This window comes from Lontra canadensis, unplaced genomic scaffold, assembly GCF_010015895.1.
Source record: "Lontra canadensis isolate GAN:19392208 unplaced genomic scaffold, GSC_riverotter_1.0 scaffold17, whole genome shotgun sequence".
NCBI lineage: Eukaryota > Metazoa > Chordata > Mammalia > Carnivora > Mustelidae > Lontra > Lontra canadensis.
Window position 1 is genome coordinate 1,294,311 of NW_022631011.1, and position 24,716 is coordinate 1,319,026.

General features: G+C 50.7%; 1 protein-coding gene across 2 annotated transcripts in view; it reads left to right on the forward strand.

The window, feature by feature from the left end:
• The window catches only part of ST8SIA5 (ST8 alpha-N-acetyl-neuraminide alpha-2,8-sialyltransferase 5), a 50,950-nt gene that overhangs the window by 1,909 nt on the left and 24,325 nt on the right, over window positions 1-24,716 (forward strand). Inside the window, exon 2 of one of the 2 annotated variants that reach the window (XM_032859474.1) lies at window positions 15,523-15,630. The exons of the other annotated variant lie outside the window; for it this stretch is intronic. Within the exon in view, the coding sequence (XP_032715365.1) occupies window positions 15,523-15,630 (108 nt within the window). The remainder of the gene's footprint in view (window positions 1-15,522; window positions 15,631-24,716) is intronic. 2 annotated transcript variants of the gene reach the window in all.

The window sequence follows — 24,716 nt, forward strand, 5'->3', positions numbered from 1 at the left end:
CAAGATAAGCCCATGCAAGGACTTGTGGGCCCCAGATGGCCTGCTTCTGCCCCGTTGGCCTCCACCTGCTGCACTTGTTTCCTCCTCAGCAGGTCCACTCTGGGTTCCTGGGCCCCGTTGGCACTTACTCAGTACTGCTGGGCCTGCTGGGATCCATGCTGCCTGGTCAACAGTGAAAAAACATCCGTGCTCATGGTTAGCGCCAGCTCAACTCCTAACTGCTTGCTCTGCCACACCCTCCCTGGTCTTGGTGGCCGTGCGAACCACCGAGAGTTCAGCAGGCATGCTGGTTGCCTCCCATCCCTCCCTCACACCGAGATCCTGACTCCCCAAATCTCAGATGCCACCTCTGGGGCCTCACTCCAGGGACATGGGTTCAGTTCAGTCAAGCAAGCAAAACTGGCCTGTACTCGATACGGGAAGGATGCTCTGGGGGTCTGTGGAGAAGCAGATGGTGTGGTCCTGGTGTTCAGGAGGCCTGAGGTCTCTTTGGGGAAACAAATGGCCACAGATGAGCTAGTTAAGTAGTGAGTGTTAACCTCTCTGAGGAAGGACGTATGAATGGGCTGGAGTAGTTAGGGAAGACTGCCTAGAGGAGGTAGAACCTGAATGGGTCCATGTAGGAAGGGTGAAATTTAGGTGTGTGTCTGGGTGGGGGGTGGTGATGACATGCACAGCCAGAGCTAAAGAGCATGTAAGCAAACGTGCAGAGATGGGGCACCGCCTCCCTTCCGCTCTCCCATGCCCAGACCACCCACTCAATTGTAATGAGCCAACTGGGTGTGATTATTGGTCTGTGTCCAGTCGAGGAGCACTTCCCACTTGAGTGTTCCCCAAACAGGTCTTGGAACAGCCTCATGAGAATCACCTGCAGGGGCCGCTGATACGCAGGTGCTTGGGCTCAGGATCGGACTCTCTGGGGGTGGGTCCAGTTCATGCTTGTTACCAGGTCCCCACAGGGCTCCTAGCAAGCTTCCCCGGCTGCTCTAGACCCACAGTTCTCAAGGGAGAGCAGTGTTACCCCAGGCAGCACCTGGAAACATTTTTGGTTCTCACACTGGGAAAGGAGAGAGCTGTTGGCATCTTGCAGGGAGAGGCCAGGGCTGCTATTAAGGATCCTACAACTATATCATCTGCTTCCCCTAGGAAAGCATTGCCCAGCCCCAAATAGCAATAGGGCTGACATGGAGAAACCCCCGCTCTGGACCAAAACCTCCATGAGACAGGGTCCTCCATGCTTGGGTCCCACCTGCACGCTGAGCACCAAACATGGTGCCGGGTACATAGTAAACTCTCAATAAATACAGGATAATGAAGGAATGATTGAAAGTTGGGTGTGTGTGTGTGTGCGTGTGTGCACATGCACCTGTTTGCCCACGTGCACCCCTGGTAATTGGAAGACACGGTGAAGAAACGGATCCAACTGGTTAAAGGGAGAATGTGGAGAACGGGGACAGATATAATGTTGGGTGAGTAGCTTCGGTGAGGTGCTTTGTGGATGGGGAAGGACAGATTGAACCGGGTTCCTTCACTCACAGGGAGCCGCATGTGGTCTTTGAGTAGAGTAATGGTGGGATAAAAGCCTCTGGGGAGGAAGGCTATTCAGGCTCCGTAAGGAGAGGTTCGTGATGGGGAAAGCTTGGGAGGCTCTTGTGACAGCCTGGTCCAAAGTGAGGAGACTCTGGTGCGGAAGGCAGATCTACTTTAGACCTTGGGGATTCCTGAAGGCTGCCATTTTTCGCTTCTGTGCCGAGCTGGGTTAGATGACGATGTATTCAGCAAAGCCTCCATTGTTTGCCACCTCACAGAGAGCTCAGGAGCACAGAGATGACAGGCTATTTCAGGGAGAATTCGGGCCAGACTTCACCAGAAGGGAGTGGGGGATGTGAGTCGGTACGTGTTCTTCCCTTGGACCCCTGGTCTGTCTGTGCTGTGTGGTCGCCACTTCTGGGGACAAAACTGTGAAGTTTCCCGTTGATGTTCTTGGCTTCCTCCTATCCGTACTTGATTGAGCACGTACTTAATGAAGATTTGCTTTATGCTGAACCCCACGCTAAGTGCTGAGGACAGTCGTGTGGCAGTCCGACACAGTCCAGGGTCTCCGGGGAGCTTGCGGTCTGCTAGGAAGACGGAAAGGCACGTAATACAAACATAAGCCAAATTGGAGGTGTGAGCAAGGGCTTCCAGAAATCCGGAGGGACCCAGAGTGGATCAGAATGGCTTCAAGGTGCATGGAGGCATTTGAAATGGGTCCTAAAGAAAGGAAAATGGCCCGTAGGCGTGGTGGAAGGGGAAGAAAGGAGGATGAGAGCCAGCTTGAATGAGGATAGCCAAGTGCCAGGGAGAGCTAAGTAATTCAACATAACTCAGATATCACAGCTGTGTACCTGGGGGCAAGGTGAGGCAGGCAGGGTCTGATTATGGAGAATCAAGGAGATGTGTGTGAAGAAGCATGTCTGGAGGAAAGAGGGTAACAAATTTGAGTCTGGATGTGTTAGGAAACTCACTGCAAGGAGCTGACAGGGAGCTATCCAGCAGCTCCTTGGAAATGAGCTCCGGAACTGTGGGCGGAGAAGAGCCAGGCTAGCAATGGAGATTACTTAGTCACCACCAAAATCAGTGTTTTCCCAACTTTTATAATTGTTAGCCGCCGTAAGAACTATGTTACACCCGGGGATCTAGAACACACTCACATACGCATCCACTTGAAACAGCCGTTCTGTGAAACAATATTTGACCTTCTTATAAGAAACGTGCTTTAATATTTTCTATTCCACTGCATTTGAAAAATAAATCTGGCCTTTAAAAGGAAGGGAAATCTGATACATAACGTGGATGAATCTTTTTTTTTTCCCCAACATGGATGAATCTTGAAGATGTTATGCTAAAATAAACCCGGCACAAAATGACAGACATTGTATGGTTCTACTTATACGAAGCACCTAGATTAGTCAATTCATAGGGACAGAAAGTAGAATGGTGGTTGTAGGGGCTGGAGGTGGGGTGGGAGTTAGTGTTTAGTGGGTACAGGGTTTCAGTTTGGGAAGATGAAAAAGTTTTGGAGATGGATGGTGGTGATGGCTGCATAACAGATTGGCTACACTTAATGCCACTGAACTGTAGACTTAAAAATAGTGAAAGTGGTAAATTTCTGTTATGTCTATTTCACTGCAATACAAAAGTTTAAAAAAATTCTAGGGGTAAACCACCAAGTTGATTTTATTACTTGTTGGTTTGAAACCCTTTGTTAGAAAAGCACTGGTGCCACGATGAGGTTGGATGGGATCACCCAGGAGAGAGCAGAGTGAGGGATGATGAAGGTCAGGGCACAGTGGAGAGCCTTAAGGAATCCCCGCATCTAAGGGTCCAGAGAGGAGAGCTGTCTCTGGAAATTGAGGCTGCAGAGAGGTAGAGGGGAACAGCTGTTGAGAAAACCAAGGGATGATGGTACCAGGTAGAGGGTGGTCCCCTGTGACACACAATGCAGAGGGATCAGGTAAGATAAAACCTATCCAGATTTGGCTGTGTGGGTAAGGACAGGTCCTTGGGAGTGATGGGTCAAAAGGATTTTCTAGAATCAGGGCCATGGAAATGGTACCCTCTTCCTTTAAGCCCTCCACTGTCCCCAAGCTCCTTTGTGAGTGCTAAAATTTTCACATAAACTTTTGTCCCTAGAGTGCTGAGGACTAAAAGTACTTACACTTTAACAGAGTGGCAGGGAAAGGGCAGTAGTTTTTTTTCTTCTGTTTTGTGGTTGTTTCTCCTTTAGTTAGAAATAAAAGTCCTTGTAGATTTTATTTTATTTTATTTTTTTACAATCTCATGTCAACCTGCCTTTTAAACTTAATCTCAGAGGAAGACCGGATGGGCTTGGGCCTCACACATCCTCTTTTTATGTCTTTCAGTGATATTTTATAATTCTTCATAAAGAATTTGAACATTGCTAGGCTTATTTCAGGCTACATAGCTTTAACTGCTATTGTAAAAATTTATTTTTAAAAATTGTATTTTTGAAACATTTATATATAGTATATATACAAAAACATATACTAAAGTGTGTGTCTGTATATATGTATATATATATATGACATACAGAATTTGTATAGCATTTGTAGCTAGTATATAGAAATAAATTTGATTTTCTTATGTTTTGATCTTATAAACAGCAACCTGGATAATGTATACGTAATGACAATAATTTATCTGGAGAGTCTTGTGGGATTTCTGCATAGACTTTTTTTCCTTATATTGCAACCCTGTACCTTAATTATTTTTCATGTCTTATTGAGCTGGTGAGGACCTTTGATATAAGGTTCAGTAAAAATGTCATAATGAATATCCTGGCCTTAATTCTGATTTTTTTTTCTTTTTTAACTTTCTTTTTTTTTTTTAAAGATTTTATTTATTTATTTGACACAGAGAGAGAGATCATAAGTAGGCAGAGAGGCAGGCAGAGAGAGAGAGAGGGAAGCAGGCTCTCTGCTCAGCAGAGCAGATGCAGAGCTCGATCCCAGGACCCTGAGATCATGACCTGAGCCGGAGGCAGAGGCTTTAACCCACCGAGCCACCCAGGCGCCCCTTTAACTTTCTTTTTGAATAGATTTCTCCAAATATAATTTGCCTATTTGAAGTGTACAATTAAATGATTTTTGGTATAGTCACATCACTGTGTACCCATCACCACAGTCAATTTTAGAACATCTTCATTACCCCAAAAAGAAACTAGACTTCTTAACCATCATCCCCCAGTACTCCCACTTCTAGCTGTAGGGATGTACAAACACTAATGCATCTTCTGTCTCTATAACTTCGCTGTTCTGGACATTTTCTACAAATGGAATCATATGATATGTGGTCCAATATGACTGTCATCTTTCTTTAAGCATAAGATTTCCAAGGCTCATCCATGTTATGGCATGTGTCAGTACTAACCTTCTTTTTTCCTTTTTTAATATTTATTTATTTGAGATAAAGAGAGAGCACATGAACATGGGCGAGGGGAGGGGCAGAGACTCTCCAGCAGACTCTGTGCTAAGACTCTCTGCAAGCCCCCTGACGTGGGGCTTGATCTCAAGACCCTGAGGTCATGACCCGAGCTGAAATTAAGAGTTGGCTACTTAATGAACTAAGCCACCCAGGTGCCCAATACTTCATTTCTTTTTGTTGATGAATAGTATTCCATTTATAAATATACCATATTTTGTCGGTCTGTTCTTCAGTGATGGAAATTGGGTTTTTGTTTTCACTGTTATGAATAATGCTGTGATGAGCATTTGTGTCCAGGTTTCTGTATGGACATGCATTTTCCTTTTTCTGCGGTATATACCTACAAGTGGAATTGTTCTGTCATATGGTAACTCTGTGTTTTACCATCTGATTGCCACACGCTTTTGCAGTTGCCACACTCCTTTCCAAAGTGGTTTTGCCATTTTATACTCCCTCCAAGAGGTGCATGAATTTTCCAGTTTTTCCCTATTTTTAAAAACACTCATTGTTATCTTTTTGGTCATAGCCATCTTTGTGGTTTTGAAGTGCTATTCCGTTGTGGGTTTGATTTTGTATTTCCCTGATGACTAATGATGTAGAACATACTTTCATGTGCTTATGGGCCATTTGTATGTTTTCTTTGGAGACTTATCTATTCACATCCTTTGCCCATTTTTAAATTGGATGATTTGTCTTCCTTTGATTGAGTTGTGAGAGTTCTTTATAGTTTCTAATATAAGTCCCTTATGAGAATAAGATTTGCAAAACATTTCTCTTATTCTAGGGGTTGTCTTTTTACTTTTTGGATGATATCCTTTGAAAATTTTTAATTTTGATGGATTCTAATTCATGTATATGTATGTCTGTATATATATATAGTTGTTGCTGCTGTTGGTCGCTTGTGCTTTAAGTGTTGTTTCCATTAAATCACAGCCTATGTACACTGCCCAGTGTCACAAAGATTTATCCCTGTGTTTTCTTCTAAGAGTTTTAAAATTTTTTTATTTTTATTTTTTTTAACATTTTAATAAAAGATTTATTTATTTATTTGACAGAGAGAGAGTTCACAAGTAGGCAGAGAAGCAGGAAGAGAGAGAGGAGAAAGCAAGCTCCCTGCTGAGCAGAGAGCCCGATGCGGGGCTCGGTCCCAGGACCCTGGGATCATGACCCGAGCCGAAGGCAGAGGCCTAACCCACTGAGCCACCCAGGCGCCACTTTTTTATTAACATATAATGTATTATTAGCCCCAGGGGTACAGGTCTGTGAATCGCCAGGTTTACACACTTCACAGCACTCACCATAGCACATACCCTCCTCATTGTCCATAACCCAGCCACCCTCTTCTAAGAGTTTTATAACTTCAGCTCTTATGTTGATGTCTTTGCTCCATTTTGAGTTAGTTTTTGTATAGTGTATGATTAAACCTGATTTTAAGGAGAATTATGGTACAAGTGTCTCCACTGAATATATCTGCTTAAAATTTTCTTTTGTTTTTGTTTATGTTTTGTAGATAACCTCTAAGATATTAAGACTCCCTTCTGGAGCATGCGAACAAGTTTTGTTTAGTTGTGTCACCGTATTTGGATATTCCTTTTATCAGATGCTTTTTCTACCTCTATCGGGTGATTTGTAGTTTTTTGCCTGTAATTTTTGATGTGATAAATTACATGAATAGATGTTCAACTTATAATTTGGGGGCTAAATCTAGCTTGTTCATGGTGTATTATTTATTTTCTATGATGTGAGATTTTGTTGGCCAGTATTTTATGTAAGATATTATATCTCATTTTACTGAATAATATCAGCATCTCATCTTTTTATAGAATGCAGTCTCTAGTCTTAAAACCAGTCTTGTAAAAGGAGTTGGGAATATTCCCTCTTCATTCTGTGGGATGATTTATACAGGTCTGAGATCATCTATTCTTTGAAAGTTTGGTAGAACTCGCCTGTACAGCCATCCACACCTAATGTTTTCCTAGTGGGAAGACTGTAAGTTACTAATTCCATCTCCTTAATGGTTGAGGATGATTTCTCCAACCACACAGGAGCTGAGGCTGGGTCTATTTCATCCTGCCTTTTGTAGAGCAGGCTCTCCTCTATGCTACCTTCCCTCCAGGCTTGCTCTCTCCTGTGCTCAGAGGGTGCCAATCTGGGCTGCCTGCACGTGGCTGGTGCAAGCCTGAGACCTGAGGATATGAAACTGGGTCAAGGAAAAGCACAGCCTGACTCCATGCTTTATCTGAAGTTGTGTGCGAAGGCTCTTCTCGCAGAACCAACCCTCCTGTTCGACTGCCCTGAGAAACAGGCACAGCAGAGGAGATGGGACAGCAGGGGTGGGAAGGTCTATGCACCTTCCCCTTCTGAAGGGGACGAGTGCCTTGCGGGGACCTGGTGGGAATGGATGGTCCCCCAGAGAAGAGAAGGGATGCTGAGCTGACTGGCACCGGGGTGTGTGCTAGGCTGGCGGGATGACCTTCAGATCAGAGCAAGCTCGTCTTGAGAATCTGATGCAGGGCTGGGATTGGGGTGAGGGAAGCCTGGCACCCAGGGGACAGGACTCAAGGAGGCCTCCCTCTCATGGGTGTGCCCTGCACCTGTGTACGTCTGAAGGGTAGGGGCCGCCTTTAGTTTTGGCCCCTGGGAGCCTTGCTTGCCTCAGTCCAGACCCGACCCTGACCTGCTGTGTGCCCAGGCTGCACTTAGTCATCTGTCAGCTGTCTCTCCCTTTCCCAGATGACCCCTAGTGATGCAGTGCTGTCCTCTCACTCTTCTCCCCACCCCCCTTTCGGTTCCATTCTTTTCTTTCCGACATCCCTACTTATCAGGCAAATTGTACCTCTTAAAGGACTTAGCATCTCTTCTGTGACTTATCCAGGCCCACTCACTTCTCCTCTAATACCAGAACTTCTCAAGTTTGGGCCTTAACCCTATGTGTAGGGGCCCCTGCCCCTCCCTACCACACACCCGAAGGATCCATCAGGTAATGATACAGATTATTAACATTCCTTAAGTGTTCATGAGCCAGCCTCCGACCTGAGGAAATAATCCTAAGTGAGGATTGTTTCATGTAATCCTTACAGGAGTCCTGTTAAACAGATACAATCATCCTCCTTTAAAACTCACTCAGAGAGGCGAATAACTTGTATAAGGTCACATAGCCTGCAAGACCCTTAAAAGAGATGTTTTATCCATCTCTACATTCCCAGGACCTAGCACAGTGCCTGACATTAATTGCTGGACAAATGGATGCACAAAGGGAACTGCTCGTGGCACCTGGGCGATGCAGGCAGTTTGGCATCCAGCTCGTGATTTCCGCTCAGGTCATGACCTTCCGCTCATCTCATGACCTCCATGAGATAGAGCCCCACTTCGGGCTCCATGAGTCTGCTTGTCCCTCTCCCTCTGCTACCCACTCCAGCTCTCTCTGAATGAATGAATGAATGAATGAATGAATACATAAATACCTTTTTTTTTGAAGGAACCCCTAAACTTCTAATAATTGTCAAACATCAATTAAATGTGCACTCAGCTTCATACTGGGGGGATAAAGGTATGTGATAAGGAATTATTAGATGCGATACATGTTCTTAAGGAGCATAGAGCACACATAAAGAGACAAACCTGAAAAATATGTAAAACTGTACAAATGAACTTGCAGTTGTGTGGCATAGGCGATAAAGCTTGTAGGGTTCAAAGGAGACAGCAGTTGACTGGTGAGTAGCCTGGCAGGACCTGATGTGGGCTTTGGGGAGCTAGTGTATTTCAGGGGGTGATTCTGGGGGACAGGCTGGGGTGTTACAACTGCAGGTGCAGGGATGGAAGTCACAGATGGCTTTTGAACTTCCTTTTATTCCCTGGTGCTCTGTGAGGCGGATGGCCCTCTCTGGTCCCAGTTTAGTATTCTGTAATGTGAGAGGGTGAGTGGGAGGTTAGTTGTTTTTCCCAGCTCTGATGAGGGGGGCCGGCCCTTCAGCATAAAGCCTTGGGCCAGACTTTGCCAGTCCTCTTTGTGAGGGACCCATGGGTCCTGCAGAGATGGGAGATGGGAATGAGGCTGGTAAGCCCGAGAGGTGGGTAGGACACCATGCATTGGGGGTGCCAAGGTTATTGGGAGAATCAAATGCATCTGTGCTTGCTCCAGCCTGAGATCGTATCTGATCTGTGTTGCTCCTGCTGAGCCTCTGAGCAAAGGAACCCAAGCCTCTCCCTGGTCCCACAGTATACCGGCTTTCCACGCTTCCCCCGGCCCATCAGGCTGAGGATCAGTATTTCTGGGACCAACACTGCTCTTTCCCCAGAAATAAGCTGCAACCCCCCAGAAGAAGGCTTCGAGGACTCAAGACTCCCCCAGTGTTTTCTCTTTCTTCAGTGTCAGGCTGGGCTGCTGTCCTGACAAGTTCATTACTCTGGGTCTTCTTCGCCCACCAGGGCTTGCAGAGCTGATGTTCCCACTCCTAGGGCCTCCAGCTGGTAGAGGTGCCATTCCGCACGTCCAGTCTCCACCTCCTCTTACTTAAGGTTGAGTAATTGGTTGGTTGGTTGTTTCATTCATTCATTCATTCATTCATTCATTCATTCATCTGTTTGTTCATCCAACAAGCACGTACCTGACCTTTGGTGTTCAATATAATAGCCACTCGCCATGTCTGGCTATGGAACCCTGGAAATGTGACTAGTCTAAACTAAGATGTGCTGTAAGTATAAAATACATACTAGATTTCAAAGACATAGGGGAGCCTGGGTGGCTCAGTCAGCTAAACGTCTGCCTTTGGCTCCTGTCATGATTCGGGGTCCTAGGATTGAGTCCCACATCAGGCTCCTTGCTCAGCAGAGAGCCTGCTTCTCCCTCTCCCTCTGCTGGTCTCCCTGCTTGTGCTTGCTCTCTCTGTCAAATAAATAAAATCCTTTTTAAAAATAGATTTCAAAGACATAATATGAAGAAAGATGTAACCCATCCCATTGGTTTTTAAATTATTATATATTGAAATGACAATATTTTAGATGTATGAGGTTAATAAGAATATATTATTAAAATTCATTTCAACTTAAAAAAATATTTTATTTATTTATTTGACAGAGATCACAAGTAGGCAGAGAGGCAGGCAGAGTTGTGGGGGGGGAAGCAGGCTTCCCATTGAGCAGAAAGCCCGATGAGGGGCTCGATCCTAGGACCCTGAGATCATGACCTGAGCCGAAGGCAGAGGCTTAACCCACTGAGCCACCCAGGTGCCCCTCAACTTTTTTTTTTTTAAACTCCTTAGAAAACTTTTTATTTTGAGAATTGTAGATTCACATACAGTTGTAAGAAATTATACAGAGAGAATCCGCGTACCCTACTCCTGTTTCCCAGATGCTAACATCTTGCAAAATTATAGTACAATATTATAACCAGGAAATCCACATCTATACAATCCATCAACCTTACTCAGATTATACTAGTTTTACATGTACTCATTTGTGTGTCTGTGTGTAGCTAGTTCTATGGAATTTTATGATGCGTTTGATATTTTTATTTTAATTTTTTTGTAATGTGGCTATCAGAACATTCTAGATGACATCTGTGGCTCCTGGTGTATTTCTATTGGATAGTACTGCTCTAGTCTCTGGTTGCCAAGATGTATGAAACTCTGCTGTATACTAAGTGCCAGGTGGGCTGGGGTGTGGGCACAGAGAGACCCCCAGGGCCTCAGATGACGTGGAAGCCTCTTACATGGAGAAAGGAGGGTACTCGTTTGGCACAGAGTGGGGGCTTTAGTCCTTCCCATCCGGGTGCCCCTTTCTCAACCCCGCCCTCTGCCATGTCCCTTCCCTCCTCTACAGAGTCACAAAGGGTCCCCCAGTGCCCCACAGAGCCAAGCTGGAAACCACGGGCCGGGGCTGAGCATCTGAATGGAATCTTGAAGAAAGAGTAAGGTCTCACCTTGGAGGATTATAGAGGGACCCCAAGTGTATGGTCAGGCCTGCTGTAACGGTACCACAAACTGGGTGGCTTCAACTGAGAGTTGCTGTCACATAGTTCTGGAGGCCAGATGCCTGGGGCGAAGGTGTCAGCAGGGTCGGTTCCTTCTGAGGGCTATGAGGGAGAGTCTGTTCCATGCCTCTCCCATGGCTTCTACTGGCTTGCCTGTGATCTTCGGTGTTCCTTGGCTTCATCTTCACATGGCGTTCTTCCTGTGTCTGGATTTCCCCCTTTTATAAAGACACCAGTCAGTCATATTGGATTAGGGGCCCACCCCACTTCAGCATGACCTCATCCTAATTTAACGAATTACCTCTGCAGTGACCCTATCTCACAGGGACTGGGGTGGGGGAGGACTTCAACATAGGAATTTTGGAGGAGCACAGTCCAACCCATAAGAGCCACAGGAATGAGCAGGAGCAAAGGCTGGTGCACGAAATGACTGGAGAAGTTCAGCTGGAGGGGGCTCTCCAGGGTTGAGGGAGAGTGTGGGCTGCTAACCTCGGAGAATCTGGGACGTGTCATAAGATGGAGAAGATTGAATTAGGGAGCTCATAAGAGAGTAGTTGGAGTGAATGAATGCATGAGTGTTTGAGGGGACCCCCATGTGTCCTCATCGTTCCACTGCCCTCCAAGGAGGCAGGAGTCCCTACTCTGTTCACTGTGGTCCGCCATTGGGGGCCTTAGTGCCAGAGGACAGCTGGAAGGTTGTGGGTGTATCCCCAACCCCTCCCTCACCCTGTGTTCCTCCTGCAGCAGCCTCTCTTGGAAGGGGTGGTCTGGAGCACCAGCCCAAGGAGCACAATGTTTGGACGTGGGCCTGGGGGGCCCAGACTCTTCTGCGGTGCCTAAATGGGGGGTGGCAAGGTGGTCTCAGAATTATGCCTGGAGCTTGTCCGGTTTCTCTCTCTCTGGACCCCTCCCATGGCTGGGTGTCCCCGTGTGTACCACCCTCCACCCCTGTCCCTGCCCTAGCACTGCCAGTACCGAGACCCCTGGGCCCCGGCCCAGCCGTTCCTTAGCCAGAGGCTTCTGTAGGGCAGTGGATGGTCTTCAAATCCAGGAGCCTCTATCTGCTCCCTGGGCCCATGCATTCCAGGCCTGGGGACTCTCAAGGAGGCCAACCCTCTGCCACCTCTGGGCAGGGCCACCTGGGGAGTACAGGCCCCCCTCCTCTCCTCTCTCAGCAAACCTCCACCTGCAGCAGCTTTTCTGTTGCCCCAAATGAAAGTCTCCACAGGTGAACCCTGGGGATGAATCTACTTCCCTTTCCCCCCAAGGTTCTTCTGGGGAGAATGTTACCATCCAGCCCGTCACAGAGAAATACCATGAGTCACTGGTGTGTCAGGAACGGGGACAGGCAAAGGAGTATGTGGAACCTGATAATTATGCCCATTAATCCCACTGAAAAGGCTTCCCAGCTGGCAGGCACTTCCGCTTGGATCTGGGTGGGAAGGTCCTGGCAGCTTCTGACCAGCTCCTTCTGGAGACCCAGAGCAGTGGAAGGTGGGGGAGGGCCTAGCACTCATAGGCTCCCAGGTGGCCCAGCAGAATTCTTGGCTCTTCAGAAGATGACATGGTCCCACCTCCCTCTTAGATGACTTTGAGGGAGCGCAGAAATGTGGCGCTGATTCTCTGAGCGCAGGCCCTGTCACCTGCCCTGATTCACTCAGCCCCAACTACATAGATCCTCTTGCCAACCCCAGAAGAAGCCATCACACCCCTCAGGACCACCACAGGTGTTGGTTCTGGAATATTCTTCCTCAGGAGCCACCTGTTGCCTCATCACCCACTTCCCGTCCTCTCCATTTTACCTCCTCAGAGAAGCTCCCCGACCACCCAGTGTGGAATGGTACATTCACCACCCCAAACTCCTTAACCCCCTTGCCACCCTTAATTTTTCCCACAGCACTGTCTGCATCTGACACACTAAACATCGTGTCACCTGTTGGCTTATTGTCACTGTATCTGTCTCCCTCTGGTAGCAATTGTCATCGGGGCAGAATCTTTTTCGGCTGGTTTGTTGTTGAACCCTAGCACACAGCCTGGCAGGGCTCTTTGATAAATACAGAATAACATAATAAATATTTGAAATATATCTGCCTATATAATAAAATAAAAATAGCTTGGAGATAAAGGAAACATATCCTCAGTCAGCTGTGAGGTACGACACAAGCGACTTGCGATGATTGATGGAAAAGGAGTCATACCTTTGATTTCACAAACTTGGTGTGAAAGGAAGAGTTTGTTTCCTTCTCTTCTTTTAATTGAGCCTTATCCACCAGCTGGTGGGAAACTGAGTCTATCATTCCCAAAGGGCCTTCCAACCACACCTTCCCCCCACCGCTCCAGGTTTGTGGAGAACAGTGCAGTTGGGGGCTCCCAGGGCCACACCGGCCTTAGTCAGTCTGTTCACTGCCCTCTGGAGGCTCCCAGAGCCATGGGTCCAGTCTCCAGGGGTGCCCCATGCTGTGGTCTTTCTAAGGTCCTGCTGTCTGTTTAGAGGGAGATGTGGTGGGGGAGCTCCAAAGTAGGAGGCAGGCTTCCTGGACTTGAGGCATCTTCTGCCCCCCTCCTAGACCAGAAGGCCGTGACTTCCCCTCCTGGATGCCTAGCACAGTTTCTTCAGGGAGCCGGGAAGCTTTCAGCCCCCACAACCCGCAGGGCCCTAAAGTAAGAGGATAAAAAGCCCAGCTCCCTTCTCGGAAAGGGGGAGGGAATAAATAATTCAATAGATTATCCTCCCACAAAAGTTAAGTACTGGTGTTTTCTGAATGACTTTCTTCTTTTATTATTTTTTTCCCCATGGAGTCAACTCAAGGTTGTCCTGGCAATAATAGCAGGTCAGGCATTTACAGTCCTATTGCTGGCTTTGCCAGTGGGCGAGGGGGCAGGGAAGGGGTGGTCACAGGCTCCAGGGACCTCACCCCCCTGGGCTGCCTCGGTGTGTGCCCCCCGCAGTGCTGAGCTGGTCTGTTTTGCCTGAGCTAGCCCCCAGGACAGAAGACCCTCAGGTGTGCTGCGGGCAGCAGACTCCTGGGGATGGGATCCAGGACGTCTCCTGAGCTGCGACAGATGAGGCACACTGTCTCCCTCTGTGGACAGGGGCCCCCCAGGGGTGGGGGTGGGGCGGGGGTCCCCAGACTGCATCCAGCATGCAACATGGCGCATGTGGTCTGCACAGTGTTCCCACTTAGAACTCATGGACGCTCTTAAACACTGGGGCGACCTAGACACCCACAGAGGGATCTGGGTGGGCGTCGTGGAGACAGCTCACCTCCCTGATACTTTGGTCAAGGACCCTGGGGGACATCCTAGACAGCGCTCCTCGTTTGAAAGATGCCAGAGAGTTATGCAGATTTGCCTCAGGTCGCTTGGCTCAATAGTGGCAGCTCCGGGTTGACGGGACAGCAGCTCCGACAACCATTGCCGTCCCCTCCCCTCAGCTTAGAGGCTATTTATTATCAAGAGTTTTATTAAAAATTTTTTTCTCCTTCATTTGTCTCTTTTCCCCTGAGTTTACCTCCTTTCCCCCCGCCTTTTTTTGGCTATTTGTTTTGTTCTCTGACTTTGAAGTTTAAGGTTTTCTCACATGTGGTTGGTGGCCTGTCATTGCTTATTCATGCTTCAGGGCAAGCCAGTCTCCAGAAGGTTCACCAGAGCTCTGTGAGGTGGGCACTGTCTTAGGACATTGGTTCTCGGCTGGGGGCATTTGGCGACCCCGGGGATGCGTGGTGACCTCTGCAGACATTTGCGATCGTCCCAGTGGGACAATGGGGAAGGAGGTGCTCCTGGCATCCAGACAGTAGAGACTGGGGGGCACAGCTCAGCCCTGCACTCCCGCCCTCGGTGGCCTTGGGCCCCCAATTTCAGAGCCTTCTTGAGTTGTGCACGCGGAATAGATTGCCCTATAAACAGCCGGGCTCCACTCTCTCCGGTCTGGGGGACTTAGTTACCCGTCTGCTCTTCGTCTTCCATGGGCTTGTTGCTGGCCCCCCTTTCCATCGCCTCCTCTCCATGCTCGCATCCTTATTTATTCCTTTGCTATCACTGCAGGCGGGGCTGGGGACGGAGCAGAGATGACCATGGGTGTTGAGTCCTTCATCTCGAACCAGGAGGTGTATCCTTATGCCTCGGAGCCCCGGATTTCATTAAAAGCTTTGCAGTGTGGCCTCTGAGAACAGCCAAGCGCTGGCGAGTGACAGCTCTTTGGGTCTAAGTCTCCAGCACGGTAGGGGGAGGGTTTAAGAACGCACCACAGAGGAGGTAGCTATGAAGAATGCACCACAGAGGACCTTGACCTTGCTAAGCCTCAGTTTCCCTGTGTTTACAGTGTGTAACCTCAGCTCTGCTGAGAGAGGCGGAAGGAGGGCACCAGGTGTAAGTGAGCAGAGAACACGATACAGGGCTGTGGTTTATGACCGTCCCCCTCGTGGGTGGGCATCTGCTTTATCTCCAGTAAAGGTGTGATCACGGCGACGTGTCCCTCAGCACAACAACAGCAAGAGGCGCTGTGGTTAGGTGGGTTTCATCGAGTGTGTGAGCCTTGAGTACCAACTGCCTCATTTTCTTGCCAGAGGCCTCCAGTTTGGCTGGCAGAGTGGCGACCCGCTGGCCAATTGGACGGGGCTCTTTAATGTCACGGACGACCCAGCAGTGCAGAGCGGCAGTGACTCCAGCTCCAGGTACAGACCCCAGTGAATGGCCTGGGAGGGGGGTAACCCCGTCACCAGGTGGCCTCATAGCCCCTGCCCTGCAGTCCACCCCCAGAACTACCCTCAGGGAAGAAGCAGGCTCAAAGCTCACTGCGTTTTGGCATCCCGCCTTGTCTCCTCTGACATGAGGGCTGAGGGCTAGGACCCAACCACAGCACGGCAGGGACGCCCTGGCCCCTCTCAGTCAGAGAGCGGGTAGCTGGAAGGGGTGCAGTGTGGGTCTCAAGCTTTCCTTAGGAGTCGGGGCTTTTGCTGCGTCCCTGCTGCAGGGGTTTTGGAGGCCGGCCTGCAGGTGTGTGTAGGTGTGTGTGTGGGTGGCATCCGGGGTGGGCGTGGGGCATGGGCTCTGCTCCTTGGATGTCCCACTGCACGGGCTGTTCCTACCCCGCCCCCAGGCGGGGCTGACCTTGGCTAGGGAAGAACCATTCCCTCAATGTCAAATGCTGAGATTTGACATTCAGACCATAGCGTGGTTTTCCCTTACTGCTCTGCTGTCAGGTTGGGCGTGAAACAGTAACGCAGGGCACTCCGTAAACCCAGGAGCTCGGGGTTTGTTGGATGCATGAAATGCAGGGTGCTCCACTGGAGGACAGTCAAGGCGGGGAGGGCAGCGGGGGGAAGTCTTTCAGGCAAGGCAGAATGCTTTCTCTGGGTGTGGCTGGAACTTGCCAGCTAAGGGTTTCCAGGGGCCAATTAAGTTGTTTGGGCCCTTAATTTTTGCATTTCTCAGGATGCACTGACTCTGAGGTCTGTTTCCCTGGGAAAGTGGCCTGAGTTTTTGTTGCTGTTAATTTTGACACTGAAACATTAAACTGACCCCACAGAACACACAGAAGAGAAGTAATGTGTTTTTCAGGGACCCTTCCCATGTGTATGATTCTGTTCGGTGCTTTGAAAAACTAAGGATGTGGTTCCAACGTCAGAAGAATGTCAGCGGGGGCAGTGTTCACAGACAGGCCTTAGGGTGTGGGCCAGTCTCGGGGACCCGGGTCTTATCCTGGCCAGTTCTTTCCATATATGTGTGATGGAGCCCCAGCCAGCCGCTCGGCCCCTGGGATGTCACCCGGGAAGAGCAGGGTGTCCAGAGTTGTCCCTTCCCAAGTGTTGCACCTCCGGTGTTGACCTTTCTGCTGTGTGATTAGCCTGCCCAGATGGGGGGTGTTCTAGGTAAGCCCATAGGTGACTGCCTTCCTGGGACGGACTCTCTGAGAACTGCCCAAGGAGTTTGGCTAAAGATGCTAATCCCCTGAGCAAGATGGGACAGGCCCCTGGGAGCTGTCTCTGTGGGGAGTGCCCTGCAAGAGCTCCACTTGCCCCCTTTCCTGTTGCGGCAGACTTTCCCTCTCCTTCTCTCTCTGCCTTGTGTTGCTGATTTCTCTACCTTTCTGTTGACCTCTTCTCCCCTCTTTCTTTCTGCTGCCCTTTCTTGCTCCCTAGTTCCTGCTTCCCTCCCCCCTCCTTTCTTCACTACTCCCTTCTTCCCGTCCCTTCCCTTTTACTTTCTCCCCCCTCCCAGTGACCCTGGACAGACACGCCCCCGCCCCATTCCCTGTCACCCAGGATCCCCCCGAGTCAGAGCCACCACTAACTTCTATCCATTTGGTTTTAGAACTAAGCCGCCCTTTCTCCAACGTGCTCACCAGCTGAGCTTATTTCCTCCTGGGGAGCAGCCGTTTGACCCAGACCCCCCTTCATCATGGAACAAATGTGATGAGCACACAGCCCAACTTCTTCTGGGACAATTCCAATGTCAGATCGCCATTTCGGGTTGACCCCCAAAGTACTATCACACATGTGAGAAACCGTAATGTGCATGGTTCGCAGGTGTGGGAAAGAATGGTTAATGTCATTAGAACTGAACCATATGTTGGAGATCTACCTTCCTACCTACCTTCCTTCCTTTCTTTTTTCCTTCCTTTCCTTCTTCCTTTCTCTTTCTTTCTTTTACCTTGGTTTAGCAGTAGCTTCTGCCGTCCTCATAATGGGTAGGACAGCTCCTGGCAACAGATTTGCAGGGCTGGGCGGGGGGAGTCTCCTGTCGCTGTGGAAAGAACATCATGCCGGTGAGCAGCTCTCCACGCCCGGATTATGTGATGTGCTTTGTGGTGTTATTCAGCCACTGAATAATTCAGCGCAGGCCGTATTTTGCTCTCTATAGTTGTGTGGTGTGTCGTGGTGTGGTAAAGTGTGTTATTTATTATTAACACGGTTGGAGGGGAAGTCAGGAGTTACCATATATAACCAGAGGATCAAGAGAGGCAGAAAAAGCAAATGACTCATAAACTGTATATTCAAACAGGAGCCATGGGAGAAGGAGCAGGTCCAAACGATTGGTCTGGAAAACTCCAAATAAGACCACAAAGAAAATCCAGGCCAGACAGTGCTCAGAACGGCTGCGGTCAGGTCCTCCCCTTGGACATGAGCTGGGGGAAGTCCAGGCCGAGTTATAAAGTGTGTGCGTTATAAAATATACATCGACATACAGCTTTATTAATTTCAAGCATGAATCTAGAAGCGTCCGTGAGAGTCCTTGGGGGAACTGTTGTAGTGAGCAGATAGGAAGCTGTTTGAATCAGCAAATGCTGCTATTCAAGTGGGTGCCTTGAACGTGAGCGGGAAGGTCTTTGAGGACAGTTCTCCCCAGGTCTGGGCTATGTTGTGTCTCTATCTCCCACACTATGCAGTGATGGCGCTCCTTCACCTTTGAGCCCTCAGCACCCAGACTGGCACCTCACATGCAGAAGGAGCCCAGTGCATGTTACTGGAATAAAAGAATGAATTAAGCAGGCACAGAGTAAGGGCTGTTGGTTAAAAAAAAAAAAAAAAAAGGCAAACTTATATTTCAGAGTTCCCAAATTCTCCCTTAGTGATGTATTCCTTTGAATAAACCTGTCTCTGGCACTGTCTTTGAAAATTAATCCCCAGAGGGGAAGCGCTTTGAATCATAAACTCCTTCCCAGTTCGGAATGATGGGAGAACATTCTCTTGAGAAAAGCAGGGAGTAGGACCATCAGAGCAATCTGGGCAGCTGGGTGGGAAAGGGAGCCTGCAGGAGGGGGAGGGGGCCGGCTCAGAAGGAGAGAGAAGGCCGCGAAAGCAGAGTATACACTCCTGCGATAGCTGAGAAGCCTTCCCAAATGCCGCCCACAGAGCATCACTGCAGATGAGCTGGTGGAGAGGGCCCATGTCCTCTAGGGCCAGCTCAGTGCCTCGAGCCCTCTGGCTGGGGCCCCTTGCCCGCCTTCCCAGGGTGGGCCCAGAGGGCTGGGAGAGGCAGTAGTACCTTTAGCAGTCACAGTCCTGCAAGGTGGGCAGTGTTGCACCCACTGTCTAAGCCTGTCCTGGGGAGAGGACCGAGTCAGAGGGGCTGAGGGCGGCTGGGCCAGGAGTCCTCCCAGGTACTGACCCTGAGTCAGGCCCATAGTCACAGCACAAAGGGCTTCATTCAGCTTCTGCTGCCTGGACCCTGCTGCACATCAAGTGCTTATCATCCGGTCGATATCCACCTCACACTCCACCTCCTCCTTGAAGCCTTCCTGGATAGCCCCCTTAACTGCACATTCTGTAAGAAGTGTCTGCACGGAGGGCTGTTTCTATCATTTCATACACAGTCAGCTCTCCAGCAAGTGCACATGAACTTCTCCGTGTTTGCTCAGGCATTCCCCAGATCCCGAGAACTGGCCTGGACCATCTGTGCAAGCATCACTGGGGTCCTCCAGACCCTCCTGCTCCAGATACAACCCACAGATGGCCTGGCTGGTCAGTCTCATCGGCCACTCTCCCAGATTCTGTACAGCCTCGACCCTCCTGGGCCGTGGTGCGATGGCAAGAGGCAGTGCACAGAGCACTCTCTCTGAGGTCCAGAGCAGAGCTGGCTCAGGCTGCTGCCCATCCAAGTTGCCCGTGCCTGGGACAGCACTGACCCTGCATTGCCAGCCTTCCAGGCTGGGCTGAAGGGGACTTCCCAAGTGGGAGGGTAGCACCAGCCGTGGGAGAAAAGAGCCAGCCCCCAACTGATGACACAGGAGACTCTGCCCCACTGAAGAGGGAGCTGGGTGCGTGTCCAGGGCCTGGGCCAGAGCCCTGCACTCCGGGTGCGATCTGCATGTGTGTCTAGCAGGTACTGTGCGGTGTGGGCCTTGGGGCAGTGACGTTTCAGAGCTGCGCTTCAGTATAGCACTTATTAGGCTGTAGTCAGTTGTTTATAGTTGTTTCAAGATGGTGTATAATCAGGCAATAAATTGCGCTGCACAAATGGCGAGTGCACCAGGGGCTCAGCGTGGAGGTCAGAGGTGCTTCTGTGGAAGGGCAGGACCTGGCTGGGATCTCGGCAGGTGATGGCCACAGCCAAGTGCTGTAAAGGCTGACTGTGTGCCCGGCACTGTTCTGGGCGCCTGCACCTGTTCCTGCCCTCAGTCCTCACCCTCCAGTGTTTGAGGTGGGTCCTGTCAGTGCCTTCCTTTTCCAGATGAGGAAACTGAGTCACCACTTAGAGGTGGTGGCTGTTGGAGCTGGCATACAGCATATCCTCCCCTCGAGTCTCAGGGCTAAGGCTGTGCAAGACAGACGGCTGCTGCTTCCTGGGCTGTGGACAGGTCAGCCTGGGTAGGGTTCAGTGTCCTACTCCATCTTTAGGGTCTCTCCTCTCCCCACCCCCATCTTCTGTGTCATTCTCCTACCTCCCCCCCATCCCATGCTTAGTGCTTTCTTGATTTATTGATTGCTACCCCTGACAAATGCTTCCTTCTACCAGCTCCTGGACATGCTACATTTCAGAGAGGAGCCCTTGGGGGCAAGGCTACCCCAGGGGAAAGAATTTTCCATGGACTTGGAGGTGTGGTGACTGTTGTTGAAGGCCTGCGTCTGGGCCCCTGACTTGTGGGTGCGGGCTGGCTTAGCATAAGCCTCTCTGGTCAATTTTCAAGTCTGTGGGAAAGGACAAAAAAATAAAAAATAAAAGATGGATGGAGTCCTTGGGCTCCATCCAATGGGGAAAGAGTATGGAAAATCAGGTTTGGCACTGTTCTGGGCTGCATGCTAGAGAAGACAAAGATGATGGAGCAGCTTCCCCATCTCCTCCCATGTACCTGACAAGGGCCTCTGGTGGCCAGCAGGCAGGGGGCTGTCTGTGGAGGCCAGGTTGTGGGTGTCCTGGGACTCGTCAAGTGGTGTTGACCCATGAGTCCCCCTGGTCCTCAAGCTTTGTGGCCCTTGGTTGAGTCTGAATTGAGTTTCTTGGACAAATAACCACCTAGGTGAATGGTTCTGTGCCCTAGTTTCCCATTGGGTAAGCTCCCATCTTGCTCAGTCACTAGTGGGGTCCCCTGAGGGACCTTCTGGATAGAGCCAGACCCCAGCTTCACCCCAATTCACAGCTGGGTATGAGCACTTCCTTCTATGGGCCTCATTTCCAGATCAGGTGATCAATGGTGACTGCCAGGGCCTCACCCCAGGTCAGCTTCCAGGATGAAAAGGAAAAGGGGGCTGGGGTCAGGCTGGGAGGAGCCAGCATCCACCCGGAAGCAGTTTAGGGGGTGCCCAGATGGTAAGGCACATGGGGCTTTCCCAGTTTCCCACTCTGCCTACCTGTGCGTAGCCTACACCACCTACAGCAAGGGCCATAAAGTTGTGCTGGGATGGGGGTGATGGGGTTCACAGAGACTGTCCTCCCCATGCGGGCCTCCTCGTGTGGCATGTAAACCTTCCCTCCCTCGCCCTCCACTGGGGCCTTCAGCACCTCAGAGAGCACTGAGGCATGTTCCTTCTAACTCTGGCTGGTTCTTCACGCGTTGGGGGAAATGTCCTTCTCGCCGCCTCAGCCAAGTGCTAAGGTCTTGGAACCTTCCTTGCTGAGGAAGTGAGTCTTCGCGCACTCCCTGTCCCGGTGTGGGCGGGCTGTGGCCACGGCAGCCCACAGATCTGGGGGGCTCGTAAGCAACAGACTGTCTCTGGCCGCTCCAGAAGCTGCATGTTGGAGATCTGGGTGACAGTGCGGTTGGGCTCTGGTGGGATTCCACTCTGGTGTGCACACTGTCATCTTCCTGCGGTGCCCTCTCGTGGTGGGAAGACCGCAGGTGAGCTCGCTGGGGTCCCTTTTATAAAAACCCTGATCCCATTCACGAGAGCTGCACCCTCATGACCTCATCACCCCCCAAAGACCCCACCTCATGGCCCCCAGTGCTCATCACACAGACTTCCACAGTCACTGTCCGCAGGACCTCCCACTTCCGTTCTCACCTCAACCCACACCAGTGGGGCTTCTGCCTCCCTGCTCCCCGGAATCTGCTCTTGTCAGGGTTACCAATGACTGCCTCGTCGCGAGGTCAGTGGGACCATCTCTTTCTTGGCGTTCATTAGGTCTTGTCAGAGCTGACCCTCTGTCCTGGAAATGCTCTCTGCTCCTGGCTGCCGTGTCGGTGGGCTCTCCTGGTTCTCCTCCTTACCACAACTCTCCTTCTCAGACTCCGTTGGCGCCTGTCTCCCCTGCCACCATCTGAAAGTCTGTTGGAGCTGACCACAGGCTTGCCCTCTGCCCACCAACCTCTCCTGAGATCTCGCTAAGCCCTTGACCTTGTCCCTTGACCCTGGAGCGTGTGTCTCTGACCTTGACGTCTGCACTGGGCTGCAGACATGTGACTCTGACTGGCTACCTACGATCTCTTCTTGAATGTCTAACAGTCTCAGCCAGCTGCACGGGGCCCGAGGAGCTTTGCTTCAGACCCAGGCTGTTCATCTCCATCATTCCCTCCTCTTTCAATGTCTCTGTGAACCAACTAGTTGTCCAAGATAAAATCTTAGGAGCTACCATTGATTTCTCTCGTTCCTTTTCACCTTTGCAGTCTTGCCATCAGCACATCCTGCTGATTCTATATGGAACTCGCGTCCTGCTCTGTCTCCTTCCGGCATCTCTTTGCTGCCTCTTGGCACAGTCCACCAGCCCACGTGCCACCCACGTCCCTGTGGCGGCCAGAGGGGGCTTTCACGTCAGGCCGTGCGTTTCTGCTGCTTCAGCGCACTGCTGTACCAAGGGGCCCCCCAGCCCAGCTTGACCCGGTGCCGCTCGCCCCGGGGCCTCAGTTCCTCTCACCGCGCACCCCTGTCTTGCAGCCCCACTGGCTTTGTCTATCCTCAGCATGTTTGTATCTGCTTGTCATTCCCTCTCAAATGCTCTTCCCGCACCCCTGCCGATGGCTCCATCTCTGTCCGGAGAGGCCTTCTTTGACCTCCTACTGCCCTTCCAGGTGCCCTCCAGGCCCCTCACCTGCTTTACTTTTATGACGCTCATCCCCACCTGGCCCTATGTTGCATTTGTATTTCATGTGTCTCCTGTCCTGGAAGTCCGTGAGGGTGGGGGCTTTATCCGGACTGGTCGTCGCTGCATCCTGGCCTAAACGGGTACCTGGCACGTAGTAGTGGGTCAGGAACTCTTCGGTGAGCTGAAGGGGAGAAGAGCCATCCCCCAAGGGGCCTGGCATGGTGGGGGGGGTGTTGCGCGGAGAGCAGTGTAATAAGGACTGAGCTGGAGGCTGTGGGCGCGGCAGAGGGAGGGCGGGGAAGGCTCTGATGGATAAGCTGGTGGCAACCAGAGAGACACAGCGAGGAAGAGGGTCACAGACAGAGACACCCCTCTAGGGAGAAAAGAGTACTGACTCACACCCTTTGTGCTGGTAGGGAGAGAAGTGCCTCAGAGGGAGCAGAGGTGACCAGTTGGGTGGGAGCTGAAGGAAGAGGAGGCCAGGAGGATCCGCTGTGGCATGGGCCCCTGGGGGCCCCTGGGGGCAGCAGGGTGGTAAAGCAGGGTGGGAGCCGTGGACGACCGACCACTGCTAGTTTGGACACTGGGAGGTGGGCTGGGTTTTAACAGGGGAGTTCTTCAGAGCTCCCTGCTCTGGTCCAGAAGGGAAGGCCACCACATGCGACCTCTTGCCTGGGCTGTCTAGACACTGGATCAGGGGCCCTGCAGAACCTCTGGCCACAGCGGGGAGGAGGGGCAACCCCAACCCCCACCCGATGCCATGAATGATGCTGTAGCAAAGTTCATACCCGGAGCAGATTAACCAAAGGACTATCAAAGTTGTGTTCGGAACGTTGGGCTTTCTTAGCTTCCAGCTCTGATATTCAAGTACCTCTGCAGAGTCCCGTGGACAGATGGGGAAATCGTGGCCCAGAGAGCCAGCATCTAGTCAGGGGTCCGAGCCAGCTCTCTTCATGCCCTGGGAGGGGAACATCTCCTCCTGGCACCTGTGACCTGCCATTGTTGACAGCGGAGCCCTTCTCGAGTCTCTCTGTTCCTGTTAGGAAGACACGGCAGTCCTTTGAATTGTCAGGCTGCACTTTGCAGACTTTGATTTCTGTGCCTGTGCGCTGATGGGTGGAGTGCTGTCTTGGGATGGCAGCTCTCCTGGCTCTGAAGTCGCACTGAGCCCCCTGACGGGGAGGGGGCTGCTCGCTGAGAACCGCTCCCCGCACCCCATAACTGTGGCTTGTCAGAATCAGGGAGAGGAAGTGTACTGTAGCGACAGAAGGACATGGATTCTGGGCTCCTAAAAGCTCTGGGTCCCCTTTCCAGTACCCCTATTTACTAGCTGAATGACTTTGGGCAGGTTGCTTTACCACTTGCTATCTGAGTCTTTGGTATACAATGAGGGAAACAATGCCTACCTCATAGGGCTGTTGGGAGGATTAAGCAGGACAAAATTAAGGAATCCAGTATCAGGCTGCCACAGACGGTTGTGCAGAGTGGGCACTGCAGCACTGCATAAAGATACCCAGCCAAAGGTCAGGCAAGTCATGTGACTGCCCTGTGGCTTAATTCACCTGGAGAAAAAGGTACTTTTTCCTAATTTGCACAGAGGTGTCATACCCTTTCCAGGTTCCTACACAGTGTGGAATAAATAAACCATTTTGTGGTCCCCTGAGATTCTGCACGAGGTTTGAGAGGAGCCCAGGGGTGCTGATTGCTGAGCTGGGGCTGCTTCCTTGCTCGCTGGGCTGGTGAAAGCTTTTGCAGGACATTGGGACCTCCCTGGCCTCCTGTTCTCTTGAACACCATCAGC